This window comes from Coturnix japonica, chromosome 18, assembly GCF_001577835.2.
Source record: "Coturnix japonica isolate 7356 chromosome 18, Coturnix japonica 2.1, whole genome shotgun sequence".
NCBI lineage: Eukaryota > Metazoa > Chordata > Aves > Galliformes > Phasianidae > Coturnix > Coturnix japonica.
This window is the reverse complement of record NC_029533.1, coordinates 3,048,868-3,068,515: the sequence shown is the minus strand read 5'-3', so window position 1 is coordinate 3,068,515 and position 19,648 is coordinate 3,048,868. Positions and strand designations below refer to the sequence as shown.

At 47.8% G+C, this 19,648-nt stretch overlaps 1 protein-coding gene across 1 annotated transcript; it reads left to right on the top strand.

Moving 5' to 3' along the window:
• The first annotated feature begins 3,017 nt into the window (after nt 1–3,017).
• On the top strand, nt 3,018–19,392 carry LOC107322174 (urotensin-2 receptor-like). Its single transcript, XM_015879918.1, has 2 exons — nt 3,018–4,165; nt 19,280–19,392. The coding sequence occupies exon 1, from the start codon at nt 3,023–3,025 to the stop codon at nt 4,112–4,114; it is 1,092 nt and encodes a 363-aa protein (XP_015735404.1). The 5' UTR covers nt 3,018–3,022; the 3' UTR covers nt 4,115–4,165; nt 19,280–19,392.
• The last annotated feature ends 256 nt before the right edge of the window (nt 19,393–19,648 follow it).

The following is a 19,648-nucleotide window of genomic DNA, read 5'->3' as shown; positions in this document are numbered from 1 at the left end:
CAGGGATACTTTACAGGACCAGAGATCTCAGGCTTATTGCAGAGCTCTACTGAAGCCTTGAGGGCTGTGGAAGAGCAGGAGGTGAGGGCAGATGCTGCAGATTTAAATGTAAGAGGATGTTTGACGACAGGAGACAGATGTCAACACAAGCATTAATGATGAGCTTTGAGAAGAAGGGCGTGCCGTCTGGTTTTGCTTATGGCTTTGCAAATCAGGAGTGAATCCACCCAGATCAGTGGTTTTACTCACAGTCCGTGGCTTTAAATAATTCTTTCCACCTGAGTGAATCAAAGAAATTGTTTCAGTGACAGATGAATACCTGTGCACCTTGTGGCAGAGAGCAAACATTGCTCCAAGGAGCCAAGCTGCAGAGATTATATATCAGCATGTTTGTAACTTGAGCAAAGGCTGCTTGGCACATGCTATTCATTTAAGCAATGCAGCCAGATCAGTCTCCGGGTGTCCCATGGGATGTTATGCTGCAGTTGCTTTCGCTGCCTCTTTGTCATCCACTTCCATCACAGCTTAACATTCCACTTCCAGGCGCTAAACCAACAGATGATAGCGCCGAGCCTCTATGTTTGGGATTAAGAAATGAATGTATAGATCCCATCTGGCAGCACGTGTTTGGGATCTGAGAAACCTCACCCCTGGGCTCCTCCAGAGCTGGCTCAGCCTCTGCTATTCTCAAGTGGATGCTGTATGAGGACCTCTGTGATTTGGCAGGTGCTGGCATGGAGCTTTGGCTCCCAAGCACTCTCACTGCTCTCCTCCTGCCCAGCACACCCATATGAAGCCCATCACAGCTGTGCAGCCATCAGTGCACAGTATTAGTGGTGTGTGGGTCGTTGGACTAGATGGTTATAGAGGTCTTTTCCAAGCATAATGATTCTATGATTCTATGATTCTATGACCAGAGGTTCCCTGCCACCTCCAGGACCTCACCTTCCAGCCCCATACATACACTGACCTCACAAACCAGCAATGGAGCACCAGCTGTTCTCTTGATAACGAAGGCATTGGACACAAATGGTCCCACACTGCTCTTATCTACTCCCTAATAAGCAGATTATTAGAAAATTCTAAAATTAGGCACCGAGTGCCTGGAAAGAAAAAAAATCCTATTAAGAACAGAGAATACCTCACAAAGCAGAGCTGGATTTGAAGGTAGCTGGGTACAGTTTGGCACATTAGCACAAATGCCACCAAAGGGGAAATGCTGTATGTGAACCACATTATTCATCACCTTAATATCGATACCTTTTAGAGCATTACAGGAAAGAAACACCTCATGGGGATTAATAGATTTTGAGATTCATAAAAGACACGTTGCTTCTCGATTCCTTGGCTTTGTGTGCATTATGTCCCTCAGGTCCTATCCTGACATTAATGCCACACTGAGCTCTGTATTTCCATCTGATTAAAACACACCTTCCTGAAAGGTGTTTGCAGCCCTTACTGAAATATCTGGAGAAATGGAAAACTCACTGCTCCTCCTATCACCCACAGCACTGAAAAATGCACACAGGGGGGTGCAAGGCCAAATGGGAACCTCCAGCATCCAGCTCTGTGCTGTGCCCCCCTCTACTCTCTGCTTAGAGCCCTGCTTGTCTCTGCCATCACCTGAGCTCACACACCAGGCAGCGTGGCAGGCAACAAAACACCATTTCTCCTCCCTTTGCCCCCCTGTCCCAGCTGTTAAATGAGGACGGAAGAAAACAGCACAGAAAACAGCTTTGAAACAAAAAGGAGACAGGGCTGCAAAAGCTGCGTGCAGCCCAGAGATGTCGGCGTGTGCCAAAGCCGGATCTCACTCGGAGGCCGTGCAGTCCATGGATGCAGGCAGGCCCTGCAGCACCGCCGCATTCCCAGCTGCTGGCCCAGCTGTGCCCAGGAATGCAGCGGCCACGGTGCTGGCATGGGATGGAGCCCTGATTTCGGGTGGGAAAAACATTCTCCATCTCATGCCTGTGTTTAAACCTTGCCTGTGTTTCCAGTGAACCTGAGTGCACCGATTTCTGCCTACGATTTGATTGAGAACTCACTCCCTCAGCATTCAAACCTGCTATTTGGTTGAATGTGGTTTTAATAGACATGTGCAGTCACGAGCAGCACCGGGTGGCAGGGCAGAGTTACACGTGTTTGTTAACTTAAAGCAAATTACATCCGAGTGGCCAAGACAGCATCCTATATAGCTCAGTCCTCCTGCAGTGAGTCCTGCTGAGTGCTGAGTGCCACCACCTCGGAGCACTGTGCAGATGCTCGGTGGACCGGTCCCAAACCCACACTGAGAAGGGATTAAAGCAGGCAAATGATCACAGAGCAGCCTGGATGCAGGAATAAAGAGCAGTTAATTCCTATTGGAAATCAATGGGAGCTGAGGGAATGCAGCTCTCCTGTACCTCGGAAACGTGTCAGTTAACGACAGCTGGCCTCAATCTCTGCTTTCTCTAAGGCAGTAACGTGGGGCGCTCTCTGATTTTGCATTTTTCCCACCTAACTGCTCAGAAAAGTTCTTTCCGTGAACCACCGCCTCGCAGCGCCAGGTGGACGAGCTGCCACCAAAACCCGAACTTCCATCTCCGTGCCGCTTCCATCTCCGTGCCGTACCGCCGCGCTATTGGAAAGCCGCGCTCCAAACGCTTTAACTACTTCGGAGAAACAGAGAGCGGCTGTTCCTGCTCTGCTTCCATCTCGCAGCGCACCGGCTGCACGGACCCCAACGTGCAGGAGCGCGGGGCTCCCCCCGCAGCGCTCACCGAGCGAAGCGACGAACGCCGCTGCTCCGGGAGGGACGGGCAGAGCGGAGCGGAGCGGAAACTTTGCGGGGCCGCTCGTGCACTTGGCTCCCACCGCCCGACCCGGGTGACTTCGTGGGCTCCCGGCGGGGCGGCTCCGTGCCGGGCAGCATCGCGGCCCTTCCCCGGGGGCAGCTCCGGCCCCGCCCGCATCCCGCGGGGGGCGGAGCGGCCGCTGCCGCCGCCGGAGCCGCCGCGAGGCTGTGGGGCCGCCGCCGCCGCCTATGGAGCCCAACGGGACGGCGGCGGCGGGGGACAACGGGACGGCGGGCGGTGGCGGCCCCCCCGAGGGCGGCCCGTTGCTCATCCCGTCGGACTTCGGGACGGTGCTGTCGGTGATGTACGTGGCCGGGGTGGCGGGCAACGTGTACACGCTGGTGGTGATGTGCCACTCGGCGCGCTGCGCCGCCCCTATGTACAGCTCCATCGTCAGCCTGGCCCTGGCCGACCTGCTCTGCCTCTCCACCATCCCCTTCATCGTCTGCACCTACCTGGCCCAGGACTGGTACTTTGGAGACCTGGGCTGCCGCATCCTGCTCAGCCTGGACCTGCTCACCATGCACGCCAGCATCTTCACCCTCACCTTGATGTGCACCGAGCGCTACCTGGCTGTCACGCGGCCCCTGGACACCCTGAAGCGCTCACGCGGATACAGGAAGGTGACGGCAGGTGCCGTCTGGTCGGTGTCGCTGCTCCTCACGCTGCCCATGATGCTGATGGTCACCCTGACCGAGGGCAGCAAGGCGGAGGGCAAGGTGAAGAGGATGTGCGCGCCCACCTGGAGCATGGACGCCTACCGGACCTACCTGACGGTGCTGTTCAGTACCAGCATCATGGCCCCGGGCATCATCATCGGCTTCCTCTACACGCGCCTGGCCAGGACCTACCTGGAGTCCCAGAGGAACCCACCACACAAGGAGAAGAGCAAGAGGTCCCCGCGGCAGAAGGTCCTCATCATGATCTTCAGCATCGTGCTGGTCTTCTGGGCCTGCTTCCTGCCTTTTTGGATCTGGCAGCTGGTGCGACTCTACAGCAGCCCGTTGCAGCTCACCACCCAAACCCAAAAGTGCATTAACTACCTGGTGACCTGCCTGACCTACAGCAACAGCTGTATCAACCCTTTCCTCTACACCCTGCTCACCAAAAACTACCGGGAGTATCTGCGCAACAGGCACCGCAACTTCTACCGCTTCACCTCCTCCTTTCGCAAGAGGGGCTCCAACCTGCAGTGCTCCTGGGGACGCTCCATGTCCTCCAGCAACCAATACGACTACAGCTCGGAGGCGCTGGGCATGGCCACGCTGAAGGACAAGTGAGGAAGAGGAGGCTCCCTGCAGACACCAGGACCAGAAGAGCGTCTGGCCGAGGTAGGGCTTTGGGCCCCCTTTGCCCTACAGGGTCCTCAGACCTCCTGTCTGGTGGTCACTCTGTATAAGCAGTTCTGTGTGCCCGAATACCATGAGATGTTTTTTGATTGCATTTCTGGCTTGGGGCTGTTGGGGGAGTCCTGCCAGCAGCTGGTGTGGGTGAATCTCTCTGCTTTGGGTGCAGAGGGTGAGGTGGATACTTTGCTCAGGTCTTCAGAAAACTCCTTTCAAGCTGTGCTCTGAGCGGTTCCTCCTGTGTGATTCCCTGTTGTCCTCAGGCTACAGCTGGATCAGATCCACAAAGGTCTGAAATTGCCCTGGGATCACTTCATTTAGCTGCAAGCCATGGCTTTGCCCTATATATCCCCGTTATCTGTTCAAAGTGTGCCTAAAGAGACCCTTAAGCCCCTTTTTCTATTTCCTGTCACATTATGGTGCACTCCAGCTCGATCAGGATTAAAGCCTCCCTTTTGAAATCCACTGCAGCAGCACTGCAAACTCTAAGCATAAAAAACCACGAGGTAAGCTGTCAGAAACCACAGGATTATCTACAAAGGCTTGTAATACTTCAGGTGTTCTACCCAAGACCATTTTAATTTCCCACTGTGTCGGGGGGGTTTGTTGCTTTTTTCCCAGTCAGTCCCTTTCTCTACAGACAACAGTTTGGAAAGTCTGAAAATTTCTTTTGGAAGGGAAAATAGAAATGGTTGTAATGCCAACATTCAAAGACCTCAGGCTCCAAAATAATGACTGAGATGTGTATCCTGAGACTCACAGAAGGAACCCACTGATTCATGACGTTTCATCACAAGCCTTTCGCCTCCATACATTTTGCTTACTCTCTTCCCACGTTGCAAAACTTCCTCCCCAGGTGTTAGAAATTCCTGTAAGCTATAACACCTCTGTTCATAACATAAAGTATGGACCTCCAGCAGGTGCCCCCTCCCAGCCCAGAGGGATGCATTTACCAGGGGAGAAAAATAATCCCCCCAGGGCATGTATAGGATGAATGAAGACCAGGGGAACACATTCCTGTGCCAGCAGTCAGGCATTCTTCATGTTGGTGCAGGTTTTCGGGTGCTTTAGGGGAGGGGGAATAAGTAACTGACCATAGCATTGCCATATATTACTTCTAACCACAGGACTTTGTTTGAAATACTGGCTACCCACTTTGCTGCCCTCCAAGCTGGGTGGTGGGAATGAACCTGATGGTGCCGACTCCATTACCAACAAGGGGCACTGGAACACAGTTCTGGCTGGGAACTGGTAGGGCAGAACAGCCTTCACCACTTGAAAAGAACAACTCTTCAGGAACTAATTCATTTCTAATTATTATTCATTCTGAAGCTATTGTTCCTTTCTCTTTCCTTCCTATTTCTGAGGCTGGAAGTCACTGCCCTGTAAGAACAACAGAGATAAGCCCTGGTCCAGAGGGAGGTGTCCCTGCCTGTAGCAGGGAGTTGGAACTAGATGATCTTAAAGGTCCCTTCCAACCCAAACCATTCCATGATTCTATGATTCTAAGCCTTAGCATAAAGGTAGTGTGAGAAGCTTGGAGCACACATGTCATCCCCAAGGTGTGCTGTGCCATGCTGTGATGCCCTCAGGGCATTAGAGAAACCCACCACAGTGTTGCTGGGTTTGGTTTCCAGTGCTTGGCCCAAGGAGATCCTTGAAAGGCCACTGTCCCCCCACAGCATGACAAGGCTGCCATAGGATGGATGCTTGCTCCATAGTGTGTACATCGCAAGGTACTTAATGGAAGCAGGTGATGGGAGAGCTGTAAAGGTACCAAGAGGAGCATTAGGGAGTACACTTCCTGCCTAAAAAAAATCACATGCCAAACCATCTAGTGCCAAGGAGACTAAAACCATTGTTATCAGCAAGAAAGGGAAACTGGAAAGGAGTTGTTCGTGGGAACAGAAATAAGAGCACATTAAGTATACAGTCCTAACACAATGTGGGGTGACTTTGGGTGGCCGCGTCCTCGCTGTCCCCATGCAGGACCATGCTGCAGCCTCAGCGCAGTCAGCATCAAGGGGCTGATGGGGAGCATCCAGATGGAAGCTGAAATGTTGTGTGTCACTCATCACATTACCCACCCAGAGCTGCTCTTCTCTGCCATCAGGCTCTGGTGAACCCGCATGCTTTTACTATGAGAAAAGAACCAGTAAACTGGCACCATAAAGCCCGTCATTTGGGCAGGGGAGAGCCTGTTTAACAAGACTGGCCAGCAATCAGAGGGCACTGCTGTGCATGATGAATGCCAGCCTGTTAGCAGCACAGTGTGCAACACTGCATCCTCCCAGGTGCACAGCCAGGCGCAGAGCGTTGGGAACACGGCGGCTCTTGGGGAATCTCTCGTAGTCCCAGGAACCAGAGTGCAGTTTAAGAGACGGGCTGTATAAACAGCATCTCTCTTACTGTCTCGCTGGAGCAGCTACAGTGCCAAAAGGCGGCAGCTCTGACTGCTTAATAAATATCCTGCAAGGGTGGGTGCTTGAACCTGAGTTCCTCTTGTCTGTAGATGGGGAAGCCTGGATGATTCTCTGTGTGCTTGCACTGGGAGATTGTCATCATCTTGTCTAACAGCAAAAGCAAATTAGCCTAGTGGATAACTCTGGAGTGGGATTCCTGCCTCATGTCCATGGCACAAAGTGCTGTCTGGGGCTGATACATCCCCATACAGGGCAGCTTTGCTCACCCAGAACATCTGGGGAGAGCTTAGGACTCTGGGTTCACACTGCAAAACTCCAGACACTATTATAAAGGAAGGAAAACAGCTTCATTATGAGACACCTGCAGCATCCCTTGGCTTTCAGGTTTTCATGGCTCGCTCTGTCCCCTCTCCCCAAAAAAGCAGCAGACGATGAAAGAAAAACGCTCATCTCGAGTGCTTGTTCCTTCCTTTAATCTAAGGGAGCACCGACTGCAGTGACAGCAATTTCTCTGCTCCCACTTGAAAAGAGAAAAGGCTGTGCTTCATGAGACAAGTGAGAACGCTCCTTCTCCCCATGCAGAGCACATTTGGGTCTCGCTGACTTTCTTCAGACTTCACCTTGAATCACACATTTGTTACCACGTTCCTCAGTGCTTTTTAACAGTGTGTTTATGGTAAATGCTTAAAAGCCCCACGTTGCCATTTAGTCCTGAATGCAAGCAAATCATTAACGTTTTAAGTCTTAGTTTAGCAGTCATTTTTAGTGCCTATTGTGTGTCTGAATACCAGGAAATCCCACGAAATAGAGGAGATTTTATAGGCACTTTGTACCTTGCATGGCTGGGTGCATTAATTGAGGAGACCAGGCAGGGTGACACATTTGCTGTACCCAAAAATGAATGCACCATCTGTGCCCCGTCAGCACGGTCAGAATAGAAAGTGCACAAACCTCCAGTGGGAGCAGATGAGGGAAATCCTGAAGTCAGCCCCACCATCGGCCGTCGTACTTCGGAGTCCCTCTGGTGGCAGCAGCACTCTTCCAGCCTGAGGTTTTGAGGAAGAAAATGAGCTTTTTATTTTAGGGTTTTCAACCTGGCTACATGAGAGCTTTTAAGTTCTTTAAAATATAACATTACTGCAGCATCTTCTGCACAAAAAGAGTCTGTTAGCACAGAATCCCACTCCCAAGTGCTTACTTTGCTCTCCTGCATTTCTTCCTTTGTAAACCCAGATTGATTTATTCCTATCATTTCACACAGCCTTGCTGGCAGCACACATGGAAACACCCAGAGTTGGTGACTGACTGCAGCTCAGCTTGGCCAGGTGTCTTTTTGCCATATTATATGTTTGCTACTGTCAGATTTTTTCTGGGGGATTCTGAGTTAATTGCTATGGCTTGAAATCATAGAACCATTAGAGTTGGAAGGGACTCTTCTCCAAAGGAGTGCTGGAATGGCCTGCCAAAGGATGTATTTGGTATTGGGAAAGAGCCTACCCAGCTGCTCCATCAAGTTATCTGGAGGAAAAGTAACAAGTAAGGGCATACAACACCAACCCACCCAGCAATGTCAGCTGCACATGGCACAGCTCTCAAACCAAAATGGAGCTGATGGGGAAGAATTGAGAGCTGCTGAGTTCATTTCGGCCACGTCTCACTACGGTGCCGTCAGCCTTTCCTTGTACACGCCCATTAGGATCTTGAATTCAGCTCCTGAATTCTTAACTAAAAACAAATATGAATTCATCCAAACAAAGCAAGGCAGATTCCTGAATCTAAATGTGGTGTGTCCATAAACACCAAGTTCTGGAGACAGTTAGTGCTTCACATACGTGCTCCTACAAACCTCATCAGATGCTTCCATCAAACTCATAACACTTTTAAGCCATTTAGTTTCTTGGCTTCATATCTGGGAACAATAGGGGCAGCTCATGCAAGAAGCCCCCCCAGGAGGAGACACTGCATTAGAAAACCCTACAGATATGTTGAGTCTCTACTTTTCCCTTTGTAAGAGGTTGTTTTCCTTCACTTAACACTGTAGAAGGGAATATCTTAGGTTCCAGTTGTGATGCTGTTCTTTTGAGTTACCTCTACCACCATGTTTCGAAAGCAGCTTTAGTGTCAGGGCTCAGGAGCAGCAGCAGCAGCTCAAGGCAGTGGTTATCTGATCTCTCAGTGTACAGTTATCTTCCTTCCCATCACTAGCAACAGGACTCTCATGGTGAAGCCATTCATCCCCAAGCTGCTGATAAGTATCCCAGGCAGGCTTAGAACAAGATAGCTAATAAAGCCCACATTTACAAGGGCTGTGATGCTGTTCACCTATCTGGGCAGCACTTGACATCTGAGCTGGGGGAGATTATCAGCCATGGGAGGAAGTGGGAAGCCCCGGCTGCTCCTTCACAACCCCAGGGACTCACTGTGTGACCTCGCAGTGCTGCCTATAAACCAGCGATGCGGTTTCCGTGTTCTGCACAAGTGTTATTAAGACACCAGTAACACGTGTGAAATGCTTTGAGATCCTCAGATGAGAGGCATTATGCACAGCAGTAAAGTGCTCTCCTTTTAGGGACAGCTTGGGATTCCAGTTGGCTATTAGTGGTCAAAGGGAGGGAATGTTTGTGAACCAGAAGAACTCCTCATCCATTTTTAGATTAATGGCAGGCAGGCAGTGAAGATTATCGCTCAGCCCGCAGCCATGGCAGCTGCGCTTGGCTGGCGTCACAGGGAGCACGGCTGGAATGATGCTCCTGATAAAAGCATCATTATTTCATTGCACCGTTGCACCACAGCCCTTCCATTGGTGAGAGCCAAGAGCAGGAGGTATGGCGGGGTGCAGACTCTCTGCTCTTCACCTGCTGGCAGTCTCTTTCTTCCCATGGATTGGGGAGCAGTGGGGCTGGTGAAGGTGAAGGAATCATTCCCTGTCATTGTATTCTTGTCTCTTTGGAATGATTAAACCTCTGCCTGCAGTAGGCACAGCACGAGTAATTGCCCACAGAGCAAACAGCAGCAGAGTAGCTTTGTTTTGCTGCTTTAGTTTGTTTGTTTTAGTACAGACACAAGTTTGTTGTGGCAAATGTCTCCCCGATTTCCAAGTGCCGCCTCTGTCTTCACAGCATCTTCTCTTAGAGAGAATGAGAAAGTGATGGGGAGAGCCCTGCAGCTCCGGGTTAAGTGGGGGCACAGCAGGAACAGCACCATCTCTTTTCCCTCTCTCCATCCAAGTGAATCTTCTTTCTACCAGGCACTGGGGGCCCTCAGAATTCACTATATGTTGTTATTTAGAGAGGGGGTACAGCAACAAGTCTTGAGTTTAGTCCAGTAAAAGGCAAGAGAAGAAAAAAAGCTTTAAACTTGAGAAAACTTCTCATGTCCCCTCAATAGCACTGCCATGCACACAGTACCATTGCCACGCACACAGCCCCGGCGTGGGGCCCAGCGTGGGCAGAGGGCTCTGCTACCTGCACAAGGCAAAGGTGAAACATTACTGTGCCACGGCAGATTGCTCATTAACCCAAATGGGATCACACAGAAACTGCCTGAGGCTGGCAGGAGGCTCAGGAAAGCAATGCTGCAGCAGCCACATCCTGCAAGAAAGTGCATGGAAACAGGGAGAGCACCAGCTTAGACCTCAGAAAGGAAACAGCATCAAAGCAGCATCTTAACAGGCATTCCATCTTCTATTCTGCAGTAGATGTTGATCTTGGGGAGCTGGGAGCTGTGTGTTTTAGGCTCTGCTTGTGGATAATTACTGACTTCAGCCCAGGACCTGCACCTTAACAGCATTCCCCTGATTCTGTGCAGTCTGAACCTCCTGCCTACACTGAGAGCAGCATTTACAGAAGGATCGTGGATTCAGTTTGTTTGTTCAGTAGGATTGTTTTGCTTTCAGCACGTTGCTGCCTTTGGTGCTCGTTTTAATCTTCCATTCTTATTTGGTTTCTGTTGTGCTCCATCCTTCCTTTGCCTCACGCTGCAGTCCCTCCTTTGCTCCCCACTTTGCTCATTAGGGAAAGTGCCCCCACCAGACCCCAAAACAAGCAGGGAGAGTTGTGAGGCCCTGGGAAATGTCATAGCTCCCACATCTGTTGCCTGGGGAGAAGGCAAAAGTCTCTATTGATTTCTACAGCATAACCAGAAAGTGGGCACTGTGTGACTGCTCCCAGAAAATCCTGCAGCTCCAGCCAAGGAGTCTGCACCCCACAGCTCCAGTCTGCATAGCTGGGCGCAAAATAGGACATTTCCTTGGCTGCTGCTCCAGCTTAAGCCTCCTCTTTGCCCTGCTTTGCCAGAGCATCCTTGAAAAGGCAGCACTTCAAATGTGATCCACACCGATTGTTTGTGTGATGGTTCTAAAGTCTTGGACTGCACACTTGAGGACTGAGCACAGAGCTGAGATGGAGGCAGCAGTTTTCCTCCCACTGCCTCCAAAATGAGGTGGTTCGTTCCTGTTTTCAGCTGTTTGACTCACACCTCAGGCTTCATTTCCTGGCACGTTCACAGCTGGTGCTGAGAAAGCTGCAGTTGGCAAGGGCACGGTCTGCTATGGATTGTAATTACTTGCTGAGCTCATTATAATTGTTCAGTTATTGAATAATTTGGAAAGCCAAGCAGGGGGAATATTTGGTTAATTAAGAGCTCGTTCAATCGCTGCTGATTTTAATCTTTCCAAAACAGCCCTCACCTCTCCTGAATTTGAAAACCTTCGCTTACCAGCACTGGAGCAAGGACAAACTTCCAGGGCCTCCAGGCACAGCAGTGCAGAAGGCTGAAAAGATTATAAATCCTTTATAGCTTATTGTTGTGATTTTACTGTTGCATGAAGAACATCGGGTGTCTGTGAGAGCTCAGGCAGGTTTGTGACTGATTGTATTTGAAGATTATTTGGGAGAGTTTTGAGGAAAGGACCTAAGGAAGAGATTGCACTGGAACAGAGATCAGTACAGCTGCGGACATTCAGAAAGGAAGGAGAAGAAAAGCAAAACCTCGCAACCCTTGCTGACCACAGACAGACTTATCTGCCCTCGGCACTTCCAAAACCTCTACAATTTATGGGTTCCTCCAATCCAGACACAAAATGAAGTGTACTGAACCTCATCCTTCACAATATGCCCCGGAACAAAGTAAACTTATTCTAACGTGTACTCACTCCCTAAAAAGAAAACACACAGACCTTGTATCTCTGGAGACCTATCAGTCTTTCACAAAGGCACTCACAAACTGCTCCTCTTTCCCTTTTAGACTAAATGCTGCAAACAGGAAAATAATTTCACCAGCTTTTTCAGAGCAGACTCTGCAAGGTGAATTCTGCAAAGCAGAAGAGCTGTCAAAGCAGGTTGACTTTAAAGCCTGACAACCGTGACAGGCTCCTCACAGCAGAGCACAGCCACGTCACTGCTGCAGTTACCCGTGGTTACAAAACTGTTGAATGAAATTGAATCCAAACCTGTTGAGGAATGTAACTCCCAAACAGGCAGAACAAGTGATCTGGAATGATAACAAATCAAGCAATTAATGGATTTGTCCATTCGGAGTCCAAGCTGCCAAGGGGACAGGGAAGCTCCTGGTGGGATTTAGCTGACTTTATATGTTGCTTTTTTGAGAAGAGGGTCAGCCATAAAGCAGCTCTGTGAGAGCTCTATGATTTCAAGGAGAGGAGCTTTAGGGGGTGTTCTTTCCTTGCCCCCAACGAAATAGCAGGACATGGAGCAGCTACAGAGCTTTATCAGCAGAGGATGGCTGGAGAAATGCTGATCTGAACTGTCAGTACTTCATTGTCTCTCTGAACCTGTTTTGGTCTGTCCACACGAAGAGATTCCCACCTGCTGGAGCCTCATTACGCCTTCAGGTGTGACACTGGTCCCCACGAAGCATCACTGGGATGTTCCCTTCAGCTCTGCTTCCTGCAATTAGCATTTCAGCAGCAGGAGGTTTCTCCTTTACACCACTTTGGACAGTGACAAAATGAGCAGGGCTCTGCTGTCAGGCCTCCCGTCCAGTCTCATCATCCTCACTCTTTTTCTTTCAACACCCTTTCATTCTCCCATTCCCTTCCAGGGAGTCCTTTCTGCTGCCACCACCTCCCAGCCCTGGTAGATGTGACTTCCCCATCACAGATACTGACTGCATTGAGAACTTGGCAGCCAGAGCACAGCACCCAGGCCCTGACTCTCACACTGGGGTGGTCTCCATACCCACCCCATGAGGGGCTGGTGGCCAACAAGGCATTTCTTGGCTTCCTGTGTGGGAGTGCAGGCAGTCAGAATTCTTCCAAGCATTACATTTTACTGCCTCTCCCCAACGTAAACTGGGTGAATTGATGGAGTCACGGCCTTGAGGATAAACACCAGCCCTGCTGTTTAGAGTAACTGTCTCCAGGAGGAGAGGCGGGCGGCTGAGCCCAGCAGCTGGGAGGTGCCTGCACCCAGCGGTACCCACAGGCCTCAGCACTGGGGCCAACAGGAGCAGCGGAGAGAGGCAGCCAAGGCAACCGTGGTACCAGAACAGCAGCATGTCCATCCTGCTGTCCATCCATCCCACGTGTTCATCCCCAGCTGGAAGAAAACTTCAGGTTCAATAACAGCTGCTGGGTAGGGGAGAGGCAGCCGATGACATTTACTTTTTCTATTAAGTTAATTGATCTCTTTACTCGTTCACTCAATCTCATTTATTAATACCAAAGCTTTAAGGCTCAAAGCTCTTCTGTTTTTCCAGTTCCGTGAAATGATTTAATTAGAGATATTTCTGCTGCTTATAGCCTTTGCCACGTTTGTAGCATTAATGTACAAGCCCTTGTTTATAAGTATACAGTCCCATTACGTTTCCTACTCCAGGGGAATCAGCATGCAGCACAGCTGCTGTCAGCACCTTCACTTCTGCCATCCTCCCCATCACCTGAAGGCAGAAAAATTACTTCTGAGATGCTCAAGTCTAAGCTACTTCCCTGTAGGATTTAGCAAGGGGAAGGTTTTGATTACTGCCCTTCTGTGCATGCTTCATGGCCAAAGTATTTTGTTTAAGGAGAATGATCAGGAAGAGGACAAATTTTAATGGCCTGCCCAAAAGCCAAGATACAAACCTGAGCTATGGAGTGGAAACGTGTTTAACTTCTACTGAAGCGATAGGTTTTGCAGCATGTTGGCCTCCATTTAACCCTCTGTTTAACTTCTCCCTCTGCTTGACTTGCTGTATTTATTTCTCACCCTAGTGAACAACAGGCAAAGTTTATGGTGATCCTGTTCCTCCCCATGGAAAGGAAATCCTCCCTAATTAATTTCTATCACCCTCCAAAACGATGACAAAACACATTTATGGTTCACAACTGCAATTGTGAAATAGAAAGAATGCAAGATCATTTTCTCATTCATTTTCTGTTGAGAAGTGCAAGGACTGAATGGGGTAAAACTTCCCTGGTTTCACAGCACCTGTCAAAGTTGGGAATCATCTGCTGGAACGTGGCCTTCTCTTTGTATGTGGGTGTTCAGTGAGTCACACATTTAAAGCACTAAATGCAAAGAGGATTCCCAGAACGCATCTCCTCCTTTTTGGTAATGACATATACCAGAAATAAAAACACTTGCCTGCCGGTGGGGATGGAAGAAACTACCATTCAGAGCCAAGTGATGCAAAATAACTCCATGAGGACCCACCGCTTTTTATGGCCCTGCCAGATTTAATGCTCTGTTACCAAAGTAATGCACCAGGAAAGTCAGTGACAAAGCGTAAATCCACCCAGAGACCTTATCCTGGCATGAAAAGCAGCCTCAAAGGAAAGCACTGGGATTCTTTCCTTCTCCAAGATGCTGTGATTTCAGGCACCAGCGGTTCTGCTGCCTGAAGGCACAGCAGTTAGTGACGTATCTGACCCCACAGCTCAGAAATTCAACCAGTCCAGGTTGCCAGGAAAGTCTCAGAATTAGCCAGCAGTAAAGGCAGATATTTTGAGGGGTTTGCTTTGCTTGGGTGCATTTGAAGGTTACAGAAATGAAAGAGATGGTGCTTCCTGGCTGCTTTTGTGATTTTACAGTGAGCATCCAAGCATTCCTAGTGATCCTGCAGTCTGGTCTGCACATGCAGAAGCATCTCTACCAGCAGGGATCCCCTAACAAGATTCATCCCGTAATACAAAACAGCCATTGATGATGAACAGCAAAAAAAGGGGTTTTTTTTTGTGTCTACTTCAGAATTCAATACTTTCTATCCACAAGTTTTCCCCAGAATAAGCACATTCAACAGCATGGATCCCTACCTTATCATTCTTTCATCTGTGTAAGAAAACAGGTGAGATGGAAACAAACACATCTGAAATAACAGGCATCCTTTAAAGCAGGGACAGCGCTGTAGGAGAAGAAAAATAAGGGAGCAATAAGTTAAAGAACAACAGCAAACAGAAAAGTGGAAGTTGAACACTACACAGTTTTACCACAACCAAAACTTCTTCTTCAAGCTGAATGCAGCACGGGTTAAAAAGGATGCAGGAAAAAAGCAGCTTGAGTATGGCTGAGAAAAATTAGCCACATGTGGGGGTCTGTCCATTGAAACGCACTGGGTGCCTGAAGTGTTGCTATTTTAAATGTGCAAGCATGATAGAGCTACAGCCAGCAATACTGGGCTTTCATACAGGCTAGAATGCAGAGTGAGCTTAAGTATGCTAGGACAGAAGTGAGATGAAATAAGAGATTTGAGAGGAGATGATGGAACAGAATCAAAGAAAGACGCACAGTTTGGAAATAGGAGTTATTTTCCCTCCTGTAAAGCTTTAGTACAAGCCACCCATGCTTGTATGGAAGATAAGTGTGCCTACAGACACTTCAGGGATAAATGGGCTGTTGTTAAAGGAGAGCTGACTGGTAGGTTTCAGCAAACAAGCTGTAAAATCAGCTTTCAGCCTTCTAAGAAGGTTTACAAAAGCAGAGATAAGGCAAACACAATGCTATACTTCTTCTGTGCTCTTTTTACAAGGAGCAATAGCCACTCACCAGGGAATTACCAGCACTTCACAGAGGCTCTCTGTGCTGGATTTCCTGAAAGTCTGCCTTGTGAATGAGGCTGGTGATCAATGTGTGCCAGAGCCATCTGCGGTTCATGAAGGAAATCACTCTGCTGCTATTCTTGGAATCTTCGGTTGGGTTTCCTCACAATAAACTCAAGCAGGAGAGACCAGAGCTGGGATTTTCTTTCTTTACTTAGGGGCAGAGGAGAGGGGTTGCATTTCCTCCTGCTTCTGTTGGAAATGAAGAAAGAAACCCACGATTTCTTGACAGCACGGTCTTTCTGTAAAGAGAGTATTCCAACAAGCTTTTCTGGACTTGAAAGTCATTCAGATGGAGCTTGTAATGTTTCAGGGGAACGACACATCTCCAAGATAGGTCCCAGTGCAAACATGCCTTTCCAAAGCTGCTGTTATTTACGGGGTGTTAAAGAAGACACAATGATTCCACAGCTGCTTCCACACCTGAACATTTTACACATGAAATCCCAAAAGGTCCAACTCAGTGCTCAACAACCCAGTTGTACAGAATTAAAAAGAATAAAATGAAGAGCATGGTATAGCACTGAAAGGTAGGTGTGTGTCAGAGACCAAATCTGATCGTGTACCTGTTAGTTTAACAAGACATCCTGATATTCTCCAGCATCTTTCAATAGAGAAACCACTTCCAAAGTATCATTGGATTAGCCCTCCAGAAGCGTTACCCAGTGTCTTAGTAGGGAGTCAAAGCCTGGTTTGGTCACCCAATTCCTTTTCTGTTTCACCCTGGCTTTTATTTCACACAAACAGGCTTTATCTTTCATTTAAAATGCTTAAATTAACATTCCTAAATACCTTCAACTATTAGGCTTTAAGGGACAAGGCTCAAACTCTGCCCCAGTTCCCACTGGCCACATCCCAACCCTTCTTTATGCTACTTGAACCATGAGGGCTCTATGCAGAAGTTTTTACACCATTGGGAAACATCAAGCCAGGTGCTGGGTGTTCAATTAAGAGCACTTGTCTGCAGCAGCTCGGCATCAGATTTATGCTAGTTGACTAAAATCCTGTCCTCAATCTGCATTCTGAGAAAAGGAACACCGCGTTACCCAGCAGCGAGAAACAGACTGAACCTGAAAGAGGACAGATGGATGTTATCAACAGCAATTACAGTATTTCAGATGCAGAATGATCTGTCAAGAAACGGGGAAGAGATACCCTTAATAAAAAGTTATTAGGGGGCTAAAATTAAGTCAGGCTTATTTCTAACCATCACTGAATTCTGCAGATTCCAATCTGCCTTATGAACATCAGCCTTCCTGCTGTTAATATTTCCCTGCTGGAGGATACAATTAGAATCTTTTAGATTGTGCTCTATTCCCTCATTTGCCACTTAATTTCTATACAGATCTCAATACTGCGTTTAGTAGTCTGGATACTGAAGCTTCAAATACAAAATTAACAGTTGGACTGGATGATCTTTTAGGTCCAACCTTGGTGATTCTATGATTCCATGAAAATCTTGATTAGTACTGGAACAAGCAGCATATTGAATTGTCCTTCTTTCAAAACACAAACTCTGTTACCAGGTGCGAGCGCGCATGTTTCTCACAAATGGCATTTGACAGGTTTGGTCATCGCATTGAACACGTTACTGAAGCTTAAAAACCCCAGAAGACACAAATACCAATTGGATTTTATTTCTGAAGGCCAGTCAGTTCATATTACGGGAGAAGCACACCGTGTTTGGAAGGTATTACAATGTACAGGATCTTCAGAAGATTAAAATCTGAGAGCTGAGATTTCCCCCATGGCCTGACATGTTCCTGTTAAGCAGTGTTTTATAGAGGGCAGCTCCGACTGTGCCACTTCCATTTTAGTGCAACTCAAAGCCTGTATGACATAAAAGTAATAAACCCATGGAAAAAAAAATAATGGTAGGGCCCTCAGTTTTTATTCCTCAACCTGGAGAATCAAACCCAAATCCATGGAGGTCCATTGGTATTTACATTTCTTTGATAGCAGTGGTAAAAGCTCTGTGTTTAAATCATAAGGTGGTGATAGAAATCAAGTTTTAAGCCAGTAGAACTGTTGCTGGTGATCTTGGTCTGCCTTTGCATAAATATGCAAGTTCAGTGGGATGCAACTTGCTTTGAATTCACAGCCTTGGAGACAAGGAATCAGATAAAGAATCCAAATCATGTCATTATTTCCCTGCCACCCAACCACTGAAACAAAACTCCTTGGAGACCAGGAAGGACCAGGAAGCCCCTCTCAGGCCTCAGAGGAAAAAAACACATTTACTTCAGAATTTGAGGAAAACAGACTTTCTTCCTACAATTTTCTTAACATGGTGGCCCACAAAAACCTGCTGCTGCAATTGTTTATCTTTCCATTTGTGCGGTGCAATCATCCCTTTCTTTCTGTAGAGAATAATTCATCATTCTAATAATGTTGTAGCCTAATGATCTCAGCTGAGGGAAATATTCGTGCTAAACCAAAATAGAGAAATCTTCACCAAAAAAGCTATTGATAACTTTCTGAAACAGTTAAAACATTGTTCTCAGACAAGAGCACCTCACTACACAGGATGTGTAGGCAGTGTCAACACAGAAGTCAAGAGCTCTCTTAAAATGGGTCTTAAGATTAAATTTAGGCCCAATAAATAGATGTTTCAAATTGTTTTACAAGTGAGTTCCAGCTCGAGAGCATTTCAGTTTAAGATGTAAGTGGACGCCAACTTCCCCCAGAGCCCACATACCGTGCACAGCTGCTCCATGTGGTTTCGTTACCCAGCTGTCCAAGCAGCCAGTCAGGGTTTACAAGATCAAGTCTATAGGGACCAGCACATGCAAAACCACCACAAAGCAAACTTTCTTCTCACCTGTGCTGCTCTCAAATCCTACAGTCATAGCTGGGAATTCAGACAGCTGAACCCTCAGCTGAATACAGGCTGCCTGACTACCTCTGCCCAGCTTTCCTTTTAATCCTTGATGTACACAGTTCAGTGGTTACACTCCTTCAAACCCAGCATGTGCTTTCTGACCAGGAGATTAATCATCTTCATTAAGGTGGCACTGACAAAGTGAGGTGCATTGGGAATGCTGCATTCTGGTCAGAGGATTCTGGTCCACTGTGGTGCCATTCCTTATTGCACCACTGCATTTGTAATCCAAAAGCAATGTGCTTTCTGGCTAACTAAAAGGCTGTATTGCTGACATCCTATTAACTGGTCCCTGTTTGTAGCAGAAAATAGTCTGAAATAATGTAATTATAAAAAGTTCAAGTAAAACCCAGTAGTCAAACCACAGGTGTAGAGCATGCGCTAAGGAGAACACATTGCTATCAAGAGGAGATAGTTCCAAAAGAATAGCACTCCTCTTGTTGAATTAACTTTGGTCAAACTTCCTAAATCTCATTAGTAATGGAAGCGACTGCAGGATTTAACAGCAGCATGGGGTGTCAAATCAAGATATGGTCCAAAAGGTAGTTCATAACATTTACACTGAAGAATCAAAATAAATAAGTAGAAAAATAAAGAACCGACCATAGGATTCCACATAAAGACAAACCTTTTACAGAATATACCAAATCTAAGATGGTCCTTAAGGCACTGTTTGCAGCACGTACTGAAGATAAATTAATACATCTGGGAGATTCTAATTGAATGAGAGTCTGTAAGAGTTATCTCCATTTCTCTCGCAGGGCTTCTCTTGTTCCATCTGACCTCGTGTTCCACCCCGGAGGAATTACATCAAGACTGGATCTCCAATGCCATGGTCTGGGTTGCAAGTGAAGGAGATGGTGATGGCATAGCGAGTGCCCCAATGAACCTTTTCCACCCGATGTAGATTCTCTGATCCAGAGGTGAAAAAGGAGACCCGGCCTGTAAAGACAAAGTATTTAATCAGCAACATAGAGTTCGCCACAGCAATCAGCTCTACGCAGTTCTGCTGTTGTTGTCTCAGTCCAGCTGTTCCCTAGCTACCTGAGAGCCCATCGGTCATCACACAGACAAACTGCTGTGAGCTTCTGCTGCACTCTGACAGCTTTATGGACTGTTTACCATGTATG